Genomic DNA, 18,620 nt, shown 5'->3' with positions numbered 1-18,620 from the left:
TGCTGTCATAAATGGGCTATGGCTATGCCACCCGGAGGAGCTAATATCATACTTCCATGTGTGGAGCTAAGGCTACAGCCAACACTACATGCACACTATCTTTAAGAAAAGTGAACCATAGAGCACAATCTCGTATAAACATAGTTCTTAAAAGAGTTTCAAAATAAAATATTGAAATAATAGACAAAGTCACCCAGACTCCCCAACATCATGTTAAAGAAATGCTTAACAGAAACCACTTCCACTCGTTTGCCTTTCACAGACACCCTCGAGGAACCTTTATTGCATACGAACCCGGAAATACTATTGTGGTGAGTTCTTGGCAGCCTCTCGTGAAGGGAGGGAAAGAACCATGGAAAGAACGACCGGATGAGACTCTCATACTGCGCATGACAGCCTAAGTAAAGGAACAGTGCTGATATTTATTGAACACGAAAATTGTGTTGGTGAAAATGACACATGCAACTTGCACAGCTCTAATGGAGAGGTAACGTTAAATCAAATTTGACATTTATATAGGTCATAGATTGCATTCAGTCACCTGTAGGCATATGGAGTGCGCGTGCAGCAGACAGGAAACTAAAGTTTAAGCAGGGGCAAGTCGAATGTGTCAAAGTTCAAATCGCTATTTTGCTGTCATTTTGACATTTGGCGCGGAAGGTGATTCAGCATAACGGTACATTAACGGTAATAGAGTTTAACCTTTACAAACTTTGGCGCAACACCTCACGGGATTCCTTTGTAATCCCGTGAAATCTATAATATATCTGATAATGTAGCCTAATCTCATCATAGGTTCATTGGTTTGTGATCAGCTCAGCCACACGTGTCCATTGATTCTAGAAGGAAGTTGTCAGGCTACAAATCACTTTACTTATCAGCTATTAAAGAGAAACCACAATTGTATTAGCAGAGCCGGCCGGCCCCAACTGCTCTCGATAACAGCTGTGAGATTTTAGTGTATCTTTGTACCTCCTAGTGGTGCATTCCGGGTAGTGTGATGCAAATATGGATGGACACAAAATGCAATGTTTTTCACTCCAACTTCCACAGATTCCACATCTTTTATAAGCTCTTTTCTTTTCTTCCCCCCCACCTCCCTCCGCCCCTTTACCCCCTTTCTTCTTTTTCTAACAAGAGAACAAGTCCTCATACCAAACAACATTTATTATTCACGATAACCATATATTTTTGAGTCCATTTCTCACTCAAAATGGATCCACTCTCCACTCTCACATCTTTTGAGTTGGCATGGAAAGAGCTGCACCCACCCAAAATTAACACAAATTCACAGACAGCATTTCCACAATGCCCATATTTTTGTTGTACTTGTTATGTTCTCCTTCCTTCCCTCCCTACTTTCTTTTGTGAATTTACATTGATGCAACTGTTCCCTGTTCATTGAACTGGCTGTTCCTTGATTGACAGGACACAGACTGCCTCAGGTTCCCCAGGTGATGAAATCTATCACCCATCTATAATTTGCTAAACCATTGTTTTGAATATGATCCACCAGAGAAATAGATATGATGTGCACACCACTAAGAGGGAATGCTTTCACAAGAGAAATCCAGCACTAGAAAATCATTTTCACCTAGAATAGAGGCAGTAACCAATATTTACAAAATGTCTCTCATGAAATTCTATATTTTCCAAGCCCTGCACTCTGCTTTTCTGAAAAACTGTGATGAACCAGACATTTCCCCTTTGAATCTTGCCAGTGTTTACACAGACCCTGCATGGTGAAATGTCAAAGCACCCCTAGTTCCCAGGGAAAGTTAACAAGGCACATCGCACAGGTCCATAAACCTTCACAGTGATGGAATCATACATTATAGAGCACATAGCATCTAGTTTAATGGTCAGATGATGAAAGGTTTAATAACTCACAGGCCAGACAGAACAAGCAAGCTCCAAACAGGGTAAAGAAAAGTGATTGAAGCAGAGTTTTGGGCTTTATGCGTTAAAATGCATTGAAAACAGACAAAGCAGGGATCAACTTCAATAACTGTGTGTGAATTGAAAATGGTGTGAGCTCGAGTGACAGTGTGTGCCAATATGGTTCTGATGATCAGATCGGCTCTTCATAACACAGACTCCATAGACTTTTGGCCAAAGCGACCCACCATGTTTCACAGAGTGTTGGTGTCGGCCTGAGCGACCCGGGCTCACTGTGTGTTTTGATAGTCAGTAAGTCGTCAGCTAACTAGCAGTTTACAGCAAGGATGTAATACCTTATCTAATTGTTTCTATTGTACTGTATTGTTGTCTATTATTTTCTATTCTATTCTATTCTCATTAATTCTTTCATTCATTTTCCATATGCTTATTCCTATTCAGGGTCACAGGGGGGCTGGAGCCTATCCCAGCATGCACTGGGTGGAAGGAAGGGAAACACCCTGGACAGGCCACAGGCCTATTCTATTTTATACTATTCTATTCTATTCTGCCCTGCCGTATTCTATTCTGTTCAACTCTGTTCTATTCTGTTCTATTCTATTATGTTCTATTCTATTATATTCTGATCTGTTCTTTTCAGTTCAGTTCTTTACTATTCTACACTATTCTGCTCTGCTGTATTCTATTCTATTCAGCTCTGTTCTGTTCTATTATGTTCTATTCTATTCTAATCTGTTCTATTCTATTCTGCTCTGTTCTATTCTATTCCACCCTCAGACACACTTACACAAAAACGGCCAGACCCCACACACACATACACACACACACACACTTCAACACGTGTAACGTCAGACTCGAGATCCTTCTCTTTCCAGAAGCTGCCAGGTTCCTCTGTGGTCCTACAGCTGTCACCCCCCCCCCACACACACACACACACACACACACACCCCCACTCCCCCCGCCTCTTTGGTGAGTTCTCAGCTGTCACCATACCTACGCCCTAAATAGACATTATCAGGACCAGACTAACTTTCAAGGGGGTGACTTTAGTCATCACACAGACTTTATTATCTGCACCATTACTGTGTTGTTCATAACACTTTGCATATTAAGACATCTGAAGGACAAATACGGCAGCTGAATTAATTTGCAGTTTATCGTAGCCTTTGGTGCAAAGTTCTTCCTATGGGCTCTGCTGTGTTTTGAGGGGACCCTGTCCCTCATCAGAGATGGTCCGTCTTGGCCTCGTCCCACCTCATTGAGATCCAGTATAAATATAAATTGAGGTGGTGGTGGTGGGGGGTTACATAAGACAAAAACAAGTTTCAGACAACTATCAGGGACTGAAGCTCCAGACTATCCAAGCAAGGGGGAAAAAAAGAGAGAGAAGAAAGCAGGAGAGGATCAAAGAAGACACACCACACACAGTCTTGAAGGTACTGTATAGCTTCAACAGAGATTTGCTTGATTTTGTTCGTCACGTTTTGAGTGACATGCAGGTATGCAGGGGGGTACTTAGGATTGGGACAGAGAGGGGGACAGACTGAAGTGAATGCCTATCAGGGGAGCTGGAGGAGATGGTGGCTGTCCATTAGGAAAGTGGCATCTGTGGCCAGGCTCTGACTGGGGTACCAGACCATGCCCAAATAAGGCATGAGGGGAGGCCATTTAAAGTTAGAGATAACATGTGCATGGCCATTTGCTCCAGACCCAGGTCAGCAGGAGACTGAATAGAAAGAATGGTAAGAAAAAATAAATCTAACCTTACAATAGTGTTACATTAGTGTTATGATGTGCTGAAAGATTATGATCACTCAGCTATTTTTCAGGGTGCATGTGGAATAAGGTTGTGTATTGTACTTGAATTATAAGTCTTTGCCTCATTTTGAAGCCCAAAAACAGCTATAAAATTGTTCAGCTGATTTGTTTTTATTCCATGGCTGTTTGAAATATTTGTCTTTATCCTGAAATCTATAGAATGTTTGACTTTAATATGAAATTTGCATTGCTTTACTACAGTTATATTACTGCATTTAAATGAACTGATGACACTGAAATGCTTAAAAAAAAGTTTGTTAGTGAGTTGAAACTGTCAGACACAAAAAGTTACGTTGACTAGCACTTGTTATGCAGCGTGAAAAAGACAACTTTCTGTGATTTATAGGTTTTACACCTCATAATCAATAATCCCATTTTCTATCAGATGGGAGACCCAATCCAGTTAAAAGACGAGGGAAACAAGCACTTCCAGGATGGAGATACTGATAAGGCCATTGAGAGCTACACTAAAGCCCTCAAGGTGTGCAAGGACAAGAAGGTGCTGGCTGTCATTCACAGGAACAGATCTGCCTGCTACCTGAAAAAGGTAAACTGCTTGGTAAATCAGTAAACAAACACACAAACAAGCACACACAAAAAGCATGCACACACACACACACACACACACACACAAACAAACAAGCACACACAAAAAATGTGCACACACACACATACACACCAGATGAAGAAGTACATTTGCAATTTCTTTGGCATTTTGAACTTTTTATTTAGATTTTTAAAATTGTTCTTACAGGAAAACTATGCCAATGCAGCCTCTGATGCATCCAAAGGTAGAGTAATAAACACAGAATTTACATAAACCAAAGGCATACAAGCTCCAGCTGTCGCATTACACCCAATGCATACTCCTCTTCCTCTTTTGTAGCTATTGATGTTGATGCAGCAGACATTAAAGCCTTGTACCGGCGTTGCCAAGCTCTGGAGAAACTAGGAAAACTGGACATGGCATTCAAGGACGTGCAGAGATGTGCCACCCTCGAACCAAAGAACAAGACCTTCCTGGACACTCTTCGCAGGCTGGGGGCGGACATCCAGGCTAAGGTCAGGAATGAGAATCAGAATCAGGATCAAACAAGAATGAGAATCACATTAATCAGCAGGTTCAATACATGTGAAGGGATTTGTCAACTTGACATGATAACTTACAGAGTTTCTCAGTACTTCCAGACACAGGGCCATCATAAACAGTGCAAAGGGACAGTGCAAGACTATGGACAGCAGACTATATCTCTCTACATATATGTATTCAGCATTCACTAATCAGTGACATTAAGCCAGCACTCCTACATTATGTATATTCAACAATGATCTCGTCACTGAAAAATATGATTAATTTGGGTTACTTTTCTATGATATTAGAATGAATCTTCTATGATACTAAGGGAAAATGGACAGTTGTATGGTACATACTGTATATGGAACATATATCACACACAAAATACATGGGTCACATCAACACATTGATTATATTTCCTTCCTTCACAGCTCAAAACAACATTCTCCACAGACTCCAGGGTGCAGAACATGTTTGACATTCTACTCGATGAAGAAATGGAAAAGGATAAGAGGGAAAAGGTTGGTATTTTCTCTCATTTTCTCTCCGCGAAATATTTGAGTGAGCCTTCCATTTTGGTGTTTGATTGAATGCGGATACACATTTTTGTTTTTTTCTCTTCTTTTACGTCTAGGCTGCGAACAACCTGATTGTCCTGGCCAGAGAGGACGCCGGAGCAGAGAGAATCTTCCAGAACAATGGAGTGCCTCTGCTGCTCAACATGATAGAGACGGGCAAAGCAGAGATGGTGCTGGCTGCTATCCGGACCTTCGCAGGAATGTGCACAGGACACAAAGCTCGGGTGAGTGGGCGGGAGGAAACAGGGTGGCAAAAATAGAACAGAGAAACATTAGAAAAGTGAAACATTGGAAATTAAGGGGAAGCCAGGGGACACAGGTAACAATTTCAACACTAAAAATAACTGTATTTGTATAGCACTACAAAATGTCTACATATATTTCTATTCACTTCCCCAAAACAGGCAATGGCCATCATGAACATGGTGGGCATCGATAAGATGTGCAGCATCATGGCTGTTGACAATGAGGAGATTTCACTGGCAGCATGCAACCTCTTCCAGTGCATCAACGACTCCCTCACTGGTGGAGATAAAAGGGTTTATGGGAAAGAAGAGGCCTTGGTATTGGGTGAGACAGAATCATCATCATGTACCTGTAACAAAAAGTTCATTTTATTATAGGCACTTATTTAATGCTCCAGCTGGGCACAACAGTGATATGGCCATAGCTATCCTGTTTCCATTGTAGGTGATGTTTTACAGCACTATTCATTGAGAGAAACAACCTAATATATCATCTGTCCCTCTGCAGATGCATCCAAGGACCTGAAGACCATTCTTCTCTCCCTGCTGGAAATGGTTGGGAGTAAGAAGGTGTCCGGCCATGGCAGAGACCAGGCCCTGAACCTCCTGACCAAGAATGTACCTCGCAGCGACAAGAAAGGACCAGACCACTCCAAGACCCTCTTCACTATTGACCACGGTGAGCAGGGCAGCTGTGTTAGGTGTCATTGTCATTTGTTTTTAGCTACAGTCCATCGCCACATCTCAGACTCCCTGACAAGCTGGATTCAACAGATAACCAACTGTGCGTGCCGTGCATGTGTTTGTCCTCCAGGTCTGAAGAAGATCCTGAAGGTGTGTGGTCAGGTTCCTGAACTGCCAGACCAGCTGCCCATGACGGAGAACACACAGCTGATTGCCAGCGTGCTCCTCAGCAAGCTCTATGACGACCTCAAATGCGACCCAGAGAGAGACAACTTCAGGGACATTTGTGATGAATATATCAAGTACGTCCTTCAAATACAGGGCCTCTCTTTGCTCCATAGTGCATAGACAGTCCTCAGCTTGTTTTCTGATTGACTTGACTTTATCTACGGATTAACCAACTCCATCTGCTCTGCATCCTTCTTCCCTTTTTCTTCCCCTTCCTTTTCCACAGATCCAAGTTCGACCCCAAGGACATGGACAGGAACATCCATGCTATCAACACTATCTCAGGGCTGCTGCAGGGTCCCTTCGATGTCGGGAACGCCCTGGTCGGACGGCAAGGCGTCATGGAAATGATGGTGGCGCTGTGTGGCTCCGAACGTGAGGTGGACCAGATGGTGGCCGTGGAGGCGCTGATCCACTCCTCGACGAAGATGAGCCGCGCCTCCTTCATCATCACCAACGGTGTGTCACTGCTCAAGGACATCTACAAGAAGACCAAGAATGAGAAGATTAAGATACGCTCACTGGTGGTGAGTGTGCCTTTCTGGTAGAGCATGAGTCCAGACAATAAGGCAAAAATGACAAAAACTATATAGATGGTAGCAAGAATACTGCGCATGTCAAACATGTGCAGAACAACCTGAGCAAAACTTCAGTAGGAATAGAGAAGTTACATTAGACAACACTCTTTCTAGATTCCCCCTAATACTGTGTGTGTGTGTGTGTGTGTGTGTACTCAGGGTCTCTGCAAACTCGGTTCAGCCGGTGGTGACGATTACAGTTTGAGGCAGTTTGCAGAGGGCTCTACAGAGAAGTTGGCCAAGCAGTGCAGGAAGTAAGTGACTCACACTCATGAAGCATCAGCTTGGTAAAATTGTTTCAGATATTTTAAATGTGTATGTCAAAATCCACAGGTCAAACAGGTTTGGTAACAAGACATACTGTACAACATAATGACAGATCTAATACCAATATCAGTTCATTTTCAATATCAAGTCATTTTGATGCAACACGTTATACAGGTACAATTCTTTACTATGTATATATAACATTAAAACATCATCCTACTTTACAGTCCTCCCACTCTTATGTCAACCTACAAACACATTTCCTGTTACAGTAAAGAGTTTCTTTGTCACACTCCTAGGTGGCTCTGCAATCCCCAGATTGATACCAGAACAAGGAAGTGGGCCATCGAAGGTCTGGCTTATCTGACTAACGATGCTGATGTGAAGGATGACTTTGTTGAAGACGAACCTGCCATGAAAGCCATGTTTGAACTGGCCAAGGTATGAAAATAACAGAAACAAATACAACATCATATGGCAGACAGCATGTAGCTGTAATGCTTATGTCTAGTGTCGGGGATTTTCATTGTGCTCAAGGCTACGGTAGAAATCACCTTCCTCCTTTCTGTGTGTCAACAGTCCAGGGATAAGACCATCTTGTACGCCGTAGCTTGCACCCTGATTAACTGCACCAACAGCTACGAGAAAAAAGAAATCATCCCTGAGCTGGTTCAGCTGGCCAAGTTCTCTAAACAGCATGTGCCTGAGCAGCACCCCAAGGTAAGAGGAGAGGGGAAGAAGCTAAATGGAAGACAAAACAGACATTACAGTGTGTTTTTTTCAGACCACAGAATAAAGTGACTAGATATGACACATTCTGATCAGTCACTGACCTTATGCAACACACACACACACACACACACACACACACACCATAAAACATAATACACAGTCGGCACATATTTGCAACCATTACTCATCAGTTCCACCAACAGTAATGTAATGTAGCTGCGCTAACGGAATGGCTTGCTTTATTATTATTGCTCAGGACAAGAAGGACTTTATCGACAAGAGAGTGAAAAGGATGCTGAAGGCTGGAGTCATATCAGCTCTTGCTGTCATGGTCAAAGCAGACAATTCCATCCTGACTGACCAGACCAAAGAGCTGCTGTCAAGGTGGGCAAGGCAGCCATTTCATATTGTAGCAAAGTGACAAGGCATTCTGATATCTTGTCAAGCATATTCACATGACTGACTGAAGTCCCATAAAACCACAATTTTATGGGACTTTCAGCCCCATAGGAATTTCAGTTACAATCAGACTCAGGCCCTTTTCATTTTGGTTTGGTGGATTTGCCTAGGTATGGTCCTAGGTATAGCAGAGGGAATGCAGGCCCAGACACAGAACATGAATTAACCCCACTTCTTGTTTGTTCCTCCTCCTGAAATGCAACACCACCTAGAAATATTGCAAATATAGCAGCCACACCGCTGCAACTGTTTTCTGTTTTTATCCTCAGGGTGTTCTTGGCACTGTCAGAGGATGCAAAAGATCGTGGTATTATCATAGCCCAAGGTGGGGGAAAGGTGAGTCACAGATTCTGGAAACTGATGTATGCTTAACAAAGTCGAATAAAGACACACACAGATTCTGAGGCCTTGCTGTAGTGAACTGTCCAGGCAGGTAAAGCCAGCAAAGGAAATGAAATGACAATGAAATGAAAAATTACTTTTTCACCCAACAAATTACAAATTTTATTTTCTGGTATTTTTATATAGAGATACACTGTTTGTAGGGAAGTAAAAATAATTTTCACTTCCCTACAAGTGGTTACCTCATGGTGTACCAGTAGGTGTAAATAAAAAAAAAAAATTCCAACTATAACACCATCACAGTTTTGATTTCTATAGGTTTACACCTACACTCTTGAATGATCCCTCCCTGACATCCTGTTTCAACAGGAAATACATCAAATTCAGGAAGCAACATGCTCTCAAAATACCATGTCGTTAGGACTTTCAGCTCCTGGTGTCTGAATGGGTGCTCCTCTCCCAGCACCCACTCAGACACAGACACAGTGAGAGGTTAATGAGCTTCAGCTTCATTCCAATGCTCAGTCGTCACACTGCGTGCCACGGTATGGCTTCTTGACCTGACTGATATACCAGCTCAACCTGCCTTCACCTTGCTAAGCACTGGTTGTTGCAGTATCCCCACTGCTTGACTGTGTGTCAGACGAGTGTAGAAAACAGCACCTGTCTCTGCCCTCAGGCTTTGATCCCTCTGGCTCTGGAAGGGACAAATGCTGGGAAAGTGAAGGCCTGCCACGCCCTTGCCAAGATCGCCGCTATCTCAAACCCAGAGATCGCCTTCCCCGGTGAGAGGGTAAGAACTACACGACTTCTTTGATTCAGTTTTCATCATACAGTCTCTACAGCAGGCCCCTGTTCCTACAACAGTGGGGGAAGGCCCCCAGCTGCAGCCTTCAGTGGAAATTTACTGAGTCTCATTCCCTCCTGTCACCACACTTTCTTTCCTCCCTGTTTGTCTTTACTGGCATGAAATACAGCAGTATTTCTTGACTAAGCAAAACATGAGAATATAATGATATAACAATGAGCAGAAAATTAAATCAATAGAGCAGTCCAAATAAATAAACATTAGTAATAAAACAACAAAAACATGTATTAAAATCTGATGTTTCCTCTGTTCTTAGAGAGTCATTTCCTGTCAGACAAGATGTTACATCTCTCTTTCTCCTGGCAGGTGTATGAGGTGGTGCGTCCTTTAGTCAGCCTGCTAAACACAGAGAGAGACGGCATGCAGAACTATGAAGCTCTGAAGGGCCTCACCAACCTGGCTGGTTTCAGTGAGAAACTGAGGTGAGACTGAATTCTGGGAGCGCCTCCACTGCCGCCGGCACATTTTGCATGATTTTTCACCTCAACCCTTTCATCCCTTTTGCAGAGTGAAGATTGTGAAAGAGAAGGCTCTACCAGAGATTGAGAACTACATGTTTGAAGAGCATGATCAGATCAAACAGGCTGCGACTGAATGCATGTGCAACCTCGTGACCTGTAAAGAGGTGAGGAGAAAACAGTGGAGCCGAAACATTTAACACAGTAATAATTATGAACGGCACATAGTAAACGTGAACGTGACACTCTCTCCAACAGGTGTTAAGTCTAGCATGACTAAATAGAAAATATTATCATTGTGTGTGTGTGTGTGTGTGTTCCAGGTCCAAGAGCGTTACCTGGAGGACGGCAACGATAAGCTGAAGCTGCTGGTGCTGCTTTGTGGTGAGGATGACGAACACCTTCAGATCGCTGCGTCCGGAGCGCTGGCCATGCTTACTGCTGCCAAGAAGAAGCTCTGCACCAAGATGACCATGGTGGTGCGTACAGAGTTTCCCAATGCCGCTGAATAGCCACACCAGTTTTATAGTCTGATATAGTCTGAATTCTGTTTTTAAAGCATTTCTACCCTGCTAAAAATGCTCAAAAATCCCCAGCCTACCTTTACCTGGCTCTGTGTAATAGCTTCTAGCTCTTTTAACAGTTAAGCTACACTGCAGCTATCTGCACCCATTGTTGCAACTGGACATCAGCCATCGAAGAAATACTTCCTTTAAAATGAATTTAACTGAACCTGCTTTACTGTGCATATTGTGTTGCATCAAACAGCACCTTACTGACAGGGTCTAGGGTCAAATTTGGCTTTTAATCAGTTCTCAGTGACTGATTCACATATTCCACCTGTTTTTTCTGTTGTGGAGAAAAACCCAGACATTGATGCTTTGCCCTCATAGTGATTGTTCTGTGTAGGAGGTCAAATGTGATGCGACCACTGGACACACAGCAGTGCTTTCTGTGTCAAGCTATCAATTTAGATTTCATAGAATCACTCACCCACTGCTTAACTTGATAAAAGCCGTCCCATTCACCACAATTCACATGCTCTCTCAGAGACTTTGCCACCGAGTCTCACTGACTGACTGACCGTCTTCTCCCAACAGACCACCCAGTGGCTTGAGATCCTGCAGAGGTTGTGTCTGCACGACAACCCCCAGGTCCAGCACCGCGGCCTGGTGATCATCTTCAACATGCTCAACTCAGACGACAGCGAGCTGGCCAAGAAGCTGATCGAGTGTGAGATGTTGGAAATCCTCACGGTGATCGGCAAGGCGGAGGACAATCCCAAGAGGCAGCTGGTCATCGATGTGGCGCGCACGTGCCTGGTCAAGGCTATGGATCTTGGCCTCATCAAGCCGTTCAGCACCCCCTCTTAAGATGGAGGCAATACGCCTCTTCAAACAACAGCAATGGACATTTTTCTCTTTTTCTCTGTTGAATAGAGACTTGGGTTTTTTTTTAATGTTTTTCCCCACATCAAAATGATTAAAGAATTCATCAAGCTGGCATCAAATCTCTGGTCATCATCTCAAAGGAATAACTGGATGATGCTGTTTGGCCCACAGGCAGTCGAGGAAGACCGAGAGAGAGAGAGAGAGAGAGAGAGAGAGAGAGTGAGTGAGAGAGAGGGGGGGGGGGGGGGGGGGGGGGGGGCATGCAGAGCCCCGTTAATCAGCACGAGTGACGAGTGAATTTTAAATCCTCAATTACAAACCAGTTTGCCGTCTCTTTTCCATGGATCTGACACCCCGCATCTCCGTTCTCCATATGCCTGCTCACCAAAACTTTGCTTTGTGCTCCATAAGAGTAGTTAAGGTTATGGATATGATTTGGATTGTGATATTAAAGATAAGATAATAATGTTAAACTGAACATGATGCTGTAATATTGTCGCACCAAGCACAGACACACGGACTTTTAAAAGGGAGCCGTTGCTTGAATAGAGGAGACATTGCTATTAAGTAGAATTTTTTAAATGTTTAAATATTTTAAATAAAATGTTCACTCTTTTTGTACAGTGATTTTGTAAGCCCACACAACTCAGTATTTCCGTAATCAAGTTCATCTTCTGTGAAGTTGCCCCCCCCCAGCAAGCAAGCCAGCACATGCTTCCTGCCTCAACAGTGCAGTGGACTGTCCGTCAAGGTAAACATTTTATCTGAACTGCAATAACTATATAAAATATATCTTACTTTTTAGAATGTACATGTTGAACGCCATAGGTAAAGGCTAAAGATAAAAACAATCGATACATGTGGCCCGGTGGCTAAAGAAGCTAGCTAGCTAGCTAGGGGTGTGAGTTTGACTGGCAGCGGCGGCAGCTGCGCTGTCTGTGGGAGGGTAAGACAGTGTAAACAAACGTGTTGGTAACTGTAGCTTGCAAGTTAAGGACAGAAAGTTTTGTTAGCAGTTGTGTTGAAGAGCAAGGACTTCGCTATTTGGGCGGTCTTGATAGTTTTAGGTACCACTAGTGTTTTAGCTGCAATGTGCAGGCTAACGGCTAACTGGCTAACGGTGAACTAACGGAGTGAGTGAGTGGGAGAGCGAGAGTGAGGGAGCGGCGATGTGGCTGCTATCAGGGCAGACAGGTGCTGATCGGCGCAGTTGAATGTCTTTGAATTGGACAGAGAGCAAGTTTCTACATACTGTACAAGACATACTATTTTCCTTTTTTTTTTTTTTTTTTTTTTTTTTTTTTACAGTTTTGTTTAGATACAGTACCTTGTTATACAGAGGGCACAGATGTGCTGTGAGTATTCTCTCTACAGTGTGATTTGTGCGTATCCTTTTTACCCACAGGTTTTATACTGTGCATGTTTGATTGTTAAATGACAGAAGATTAATTAAAAAATGAAGCAGGCACATGGCAAAAAAGCTCTGTTGAAGCATTTAATCCAAGTATTCGAACACAGCTTCTTGTTATTTCTAGTGATTTCTTCATTTCAAGTCCAAGAAGAAAGGTTGAACAGTAAAGTGAAATCTATCTGGCATTTTGGGGATATACTGTGTGAAAATGGTGTGAGTGTTCTCGTGTGCACCATGGATGTATTAAACTGCACGCGTGGATATGTGTGCAAGTGTGTTTATGCCTGGGTAAAATATGTACATACACAGTACAGGCATATGCATATACAGTAGCATTCTACTTCCTGTTCTTCCTTCCTGTATGGTTCAAACTCTCACCAGAGCCTTGTGTACATTATAAAAATCTGAATATTCTGCCATTTTGTACAAATTCTGAATGCCCAATGTTACAAATGTATTTTCCTGTATTTTGAAAATACAAAATACATGTATTTTATCTTGATACATTTTCTGGCTCCAGTATTTTGTATTTTATTTTGATACATTTATTTGAGGGGTATTTTGTATTTTGTAACAAGATACATTTTGATATATCTTTGCCCATCTCTGCTTGTATCCATAGGCTAAAATGCAGTAGCGTAACGAGTCAGCGCCAGGCCCCAATGCAAGATGGTCAAAGCGGGCCCTGCCCATCACAATGCATCATAATGTTCCGCTTGCTATTCAGTCTGCGGCCTGCCTTCCTCCTGCCTCTCCTCCTCCCCTCTCCATCCGGTACGGATTGTTCCGTTGCGACCTCACCAGAATTTATTGTGATCAGGTTCTCATATAAGATTTGTTATATATAAGATTACGTTATGTTAAGGTAACATAACGTAATGTTAGTAGCGAATGAAAGAAGTGAAGGCACGCAGCTTTAAGACGACCAGCAACAGCAAAATGTACTGCACAGTTGACGCCTAAATGAAATGATTACTAGGAAAACAGACCGCCGTGCTATACTTGACAAAATCTGGTGTCGGAGCACCATAACAGATGAAAACATAATCGGCGACAGCGCACCTTGACACAGATGAAAACATAATCCGTGACACTTGCTGTCTTAACTCTTTTAACTTCTAACTCTTCTAACGCAGTAGTACGCATGTGTCCATAATCACCATAACCCAGAATTCCGCGGGGCGGGGGCACATTTTGCACATTTTTGAACATCAAATCGCCCATTAATCCTTATTTAAACTTAATTTAGAAATGTAACATAGAGGAGTCAATAAACTATATGTAAAACTGTTTTTTGTTATTGTATTGTTATTTATTTGGTGAATGAATGACATCAAGTATGTGACACCATGGAGCAGATGACTTGGCTCATTGAGTACTATAAATACTTACAGTTTACCATAAAAATTTAGTGGCTGCGTGTATACTGTAGACTCAGTGCTTGAGCTCTTATGATGTGATCGTGGCGAGATAAAGAGGCGCATGCGCCTGCGGGCCCCAATGTGGCTGCATTACCTGCATATATGGTAGTTTCGCTGCTGCTAAAGAGTCGGCTGGTGACTTGGAAAGCCCCAAGATTCATTGTGAGAACGACGCATCACCTCCACATGCACGCATGCGATGTGAAGCACATCTCAAAGTGCAAGGAGGCTTCTCTGTGCTTTCTTTCATGAGATCGTTTTCCGTAATACAACTTGGGAAGAATGCCAAGTCGATGCTTGCGTCCTTGTGGATACAGTTCTTCCCAAGTTGTCTTGGAGAGAACGATCTTCTTGTGAAAGTAAGCAGAGAGAAGCTTCCTTGCATTTAAGATGGACTGTGTGCTTCATGTCGCGCGTGTGATTAAGACACACAGCTGTTATCTTCCCGGCTCTGTACTGTAGGCAGTGCTGCTCGGAGGTGATGCGTTGTCACAACGAAACGTGTCAAGACGAAACGAAAGGTCTATTGTAGGTCTATACCTACAAAACCACATTATGTCTATATTTTTAGCAAACGTTATTAAAGGAGGAGAAAAATAAATGACAAAATAAATTCACAACGCCCACTGGCGTTGCCTATGGGCCGTGTAGTGTTAATGTGAAAATTGCATCTCCCGTTGGTCACAATTTTCTGGATATCCGATGAGATGCGCAGGCAATTCTCTACGTTTTTGTTGGTCAGCCTGTTTCTCTCATGTGTCTTGATTGCATTCATGGAGGAGAATGCAGGGACCAAAATATTTTATAACTTGATAATTTTCCATCTAAACAAAATGTTTGTAAGTAAAAAAAAAAAATAAAAAAACATAGGCCATATTATGGAAGCCCGTTTCCGCCACCTGTTAAAAAAACATCCTGCTTGTTAAGACAAACAGCCTACTCATCCAAACAGTGACTCATGTGGCTGCAACTCAATATATAAAGCATGCAGACATGGTGAAGTTGTTTAGTTTTTTGTTTGACCAAACATTAGAATGGGCAAGATGCGTGATCTAAGCGTGTTTGATTGATTGATACGATTTTTGGTGCCAGACGTGGTAGTTCAGCATCTCAGCCCTCCTGGGATTTTCATGAACTACAGTCTCTAGAGAATGGTGTGATAAACGAAACACATCCAGTGAGTCGCAGTTCTGTGGCCGAAAACAGCTTGTTAATGAGAGAGGTTAGAGGTCAAAGGAGAATGGACAGACTGGTTCAAGCTAACAGAAAGGCCACAAATGCTCCAATAACAGTCTTTACAACAGTGTGGTGTGCAGAAGGGCATCTGAACACACAAGTTGTTGGCCCTTATGATAATAGGCTACAGCAACAGATGACCAGCCGCTACTAGATAGGTGTACTTATGTTCTAAACTGGTTTTCTGTTGAGCGTTCCTCTGAATCCCAGATGAGAAAGAGTCTGCAGCTCAAATCACTAACCCTAACCCTAGCAGCTGAATTCACTAACGTTAATTCTTTCTCTTATTGCTTCTCTCTTCTTTGTGTTGCTTCTCTCTCTGTCCCTTTCCCTAATTTTTGGTGTCGCTTTACTGAACAAGCAGCCAATCACATCTGGCTCTTGATCAGCTGCTTCCAGGTTGGAAGCCGTCTGATGCTGAAAATATATTTTTTTATAAAATCAGTTGATTTCCCGAGAGTAACGAGTCTGTTCTGAAAATGTAGTGAGTAGAAAGTACAGATTTTTCTTTTGAAATGTAGTGAGTAAAAGTAAAGTCTTCAGTGAAAGAAAAACTTGAGTAAAGTACTGATACTTGAAAATCTTACTTAACAAACAACAAAAATAAAGTGGCTCCTGACATTTAGGCTACCTATTAACTCGTTCCCACACCATTCCTCAAACTATTCAACATTCAAAAGACTTTTACCCTTCATAGACTCTCAGCATGTGTAAACCGGCATGGTGTAAGGTGCTGGTAAGGTGTAAGGGTGTGTCAAGTATGATGGTGGACAGAGTAAGGTGATGGGTGGTATGGTTGCATACCCCAAAGTGGCATGAATGGTGCTCCAAAAACTTCTACCGTGTTAACTGAAGGATGTGGCTGAAGTGAAGGTTGGCCTAATGTACTGTAAGTGAATTGTGTTGCTGGCCGTTTATTACGAGTGGACTTTCTGATTGAGTTTGTTTGATCATCAGTATTAGGGGTCATGGTAGGCCCAAGTTCATCATCTTCTGGAACAGGCTGATCAGCTTCACCGTCACTTCCAACAGGGGGGGTCAGGGCAAGCACTGGCCCTCCATCCTCCAGATTATGTCTCACACTTTCACAGTCACTCTCCGTTTCAGTGTTAGAGTATTCTTTTCCATTTTGCCTCTGTCCTGATTGAGTCCTGAACCTGATGACAGGTTCTTGATTGCTGGCTGCTCTCTGGGGTTCAGCAGGAGCTGGGTTTCTCATAGAATCGCAGGTAAGCTCACAGGTAGGTGAAATATTTGTTCTATTTCCATCTCTCACAGTATATCTGAGCCAGTAGTATGTAGAGTTCTCATCGTCATCAGAGCCCGTTTCACTGCTCTGTCTCTGTTCGGCCTGCCTTTCAGCTTTTGCTTGTCTTTTTCTCCTCTCTTGTGGTGCCCTGGCTTTCTCTGACGATGGAGGTAGGTCAGCAGGTAGGTCGTTGACAAGATGCAACAGATTGCGATGTAGAACACGTGACTTGGATCCATCCATTTCTGAGGCCACCTTGTAAACTGGGTTGTTGTTGATCTGTTCTTTGACAACGTGGATTGTCTTTTCCCAATATGACCTCAACTTTCCGGGACCACCCCTTTCACTCAGGTTCCTTACAAGCACCCAGTCGCCTGGTTGGAGGACTGCTCCTTTCAAGTGTCGGTCATAGGGGTGTCACGATTCTCCAAATCCACGATTCGATTTGACTTTTGATTTTAAGGTCACGATTCGATTCGATTTTCGATTTAAACTTTTTTTTTTTCAGCACTGAGGCTGTGCCATTGTTAGACTATCGAGTCTTGATTTGTAAAGATCAACAGATCATTGGTTTTATGCCCTGACAACTGTCATTTACATTTTCAAATTCTTATTTAAAAAGATGGTATCAAGTGTGATATAACTGCCATATTTTTTTTTTTGGAATGTACCACACTAAGGCCATATGGTCAAATTTTTTCAAAGTTTTTCCATTTAAAAAAACACAACTTTCCTTTTAATTTGGTACCAAATACATGGCAAGGCGATTCAGGGCGTCTCCTTACTTAAGTGTCATTCACAGTATGACAACAAAACAGATCCTTCCTATCTTGGCTAACGATAAGCTTTCAAAATGCATACAAAACCTCCAGTGCTTCAGCCCACACAGTAATAAGATCAGACAATAATAGTCGCCAAACAAATATGGAAAAAGTCGCCAAACTTATATGGATAAAAGTCGCTGCAACCCGGCCAGTCCTCCTACCGACTCTTCGGCGCACCGCCTCCCAGAAAACAGCATCCGTCACCGACGGTGAGAGCAGGTAGGTCCTGCTGTTTAGTGAAGGTGATCTTGTGTCTTGTTTTATCGAGCAAGAACAAGCAATTTCGATCAAAAGACTTCAACTCACAATGTCTTTGTAACTTTCCACTACATACGACGGGTCAAGTTCTGTCTCACAGCACAATCTGACAGCTTCCAGAAGGTTTTAAAAGCGTAATGCTTAGCCGGCGAAGCAGGTGGAGGACGACTAAACCCGGGGAAAATCAAACGTCTCAGTGTCACTAGATATACAGTATTTTCCGGTTCCAGTTCATCGATGACAACTTGAAGTATATATAAAACAAAGCTGATAACTTGATTTTCAGTTTTTGGTACATTTTATACTATTTAAAAGTGACGGGTCCTCTTGGGCGCTATAGTGAAATATAGAACGGGCGCTCTCTAGCAGCTACGCTGTGTCATCATTGAAATGTTGAAAAAAAAATACTGGGAGAATCACGAACCTGCTTGTGATTTCGAAGGTCGAAATCGAACGCTCATTTCGATCGATTTTCGATTTAGAATCGAAATCGTGATACCCCTAGTCAGTCATAGTACTTCTTATCACGTGCACTTGACTGTTTGCTGTTTTCTGAAGCGATACGGTAAGCTTCGGTCATCCTTTCAGCCCATTTTTTA

General features: G+C 42.7%; 1 protein-coding gene across 1 annotated transcript; it reads left to right on the top strand.

The window, feature by feature from the left end:
- The first annotated feature begins 3,438 nt into the window (after positions 1–3,438).
- unc45b (unc-45 myosin chaperone B) lies at positions 3,439–11,799 on the top strand. The gene is made up of 20 exons (XM_071899805.2): positions 3,439–3,641; positions 4,103–4,264; positions 4,472–4,508; positions 4,604–4,779; positions 5,224–5,313; positions 5,427–5,594; positions 5,775–5,940; positions 6,124–6,294; positions 6,430–6,601; positions 6,754–7,054; positions 7,265–7,359; positions 7,672–7,813; positions 7,952–8,092; positions 8,361–8,488; positions 8,833–8,899; positions 9,585–9,698; positions 10,080–10,195; positions 10,281–10,398; positions 10,555–10,710; positions 11,332–11,799. Exons 1-20 carry the CDS (start codon positions 3,639–3,641, stop codon positions 11,602–11,604), a joined length of 2,796 nt encoding a protein of 931 aa, XP_071755906.1. The 5' UTR covers positions 3,439–3,638; the 3' UTR covers positions 11,605–11,799.
- Positions 11,800–18,620: the final 6,821 nt, after the last annotated feature.

The sequence above is a fragment of the Centroberyx gerrardi genome, chromosome 8 (genome assembly GCF_048128805.1).
Source record: "Centroberyx gerrardi isolate f3 chromosome 8, fCenGer3.hap1.cur.20231027, whole genome shotgun sequence".
In the NCBI taxonomy this organism is placed as follows: domain Eukaryota; kingdom Metazoa; phylum Chordata; class Actinopteri; order Beryciformes; family Berycidae; genus Centroberyx; species Centroberyx gerrardi.
This window is presented reverse-complemented; position numbering and strand designations above follow the sequence as displayed.

Excerpts from the sequence above, each read along its gene's own strand:
- unc45b (XM_071899805.2), top strand. Across the intron at positions 6,602-6,753 it reads ATTTGTGATGAATATATCAA|ATCCAAGTTCGACCCCAAGG; the intron begins GTACGTCCTTCA and ends CCTTTTCCACAG. Across the intron at positions 9,699-10,079 it reads TCGCCTTCCCCGGTGAGAGG|GTGTATGAGGTGGTGCGTCC; the intron begins GTAAGAACTACA and ends TTCTCCTGGCAG.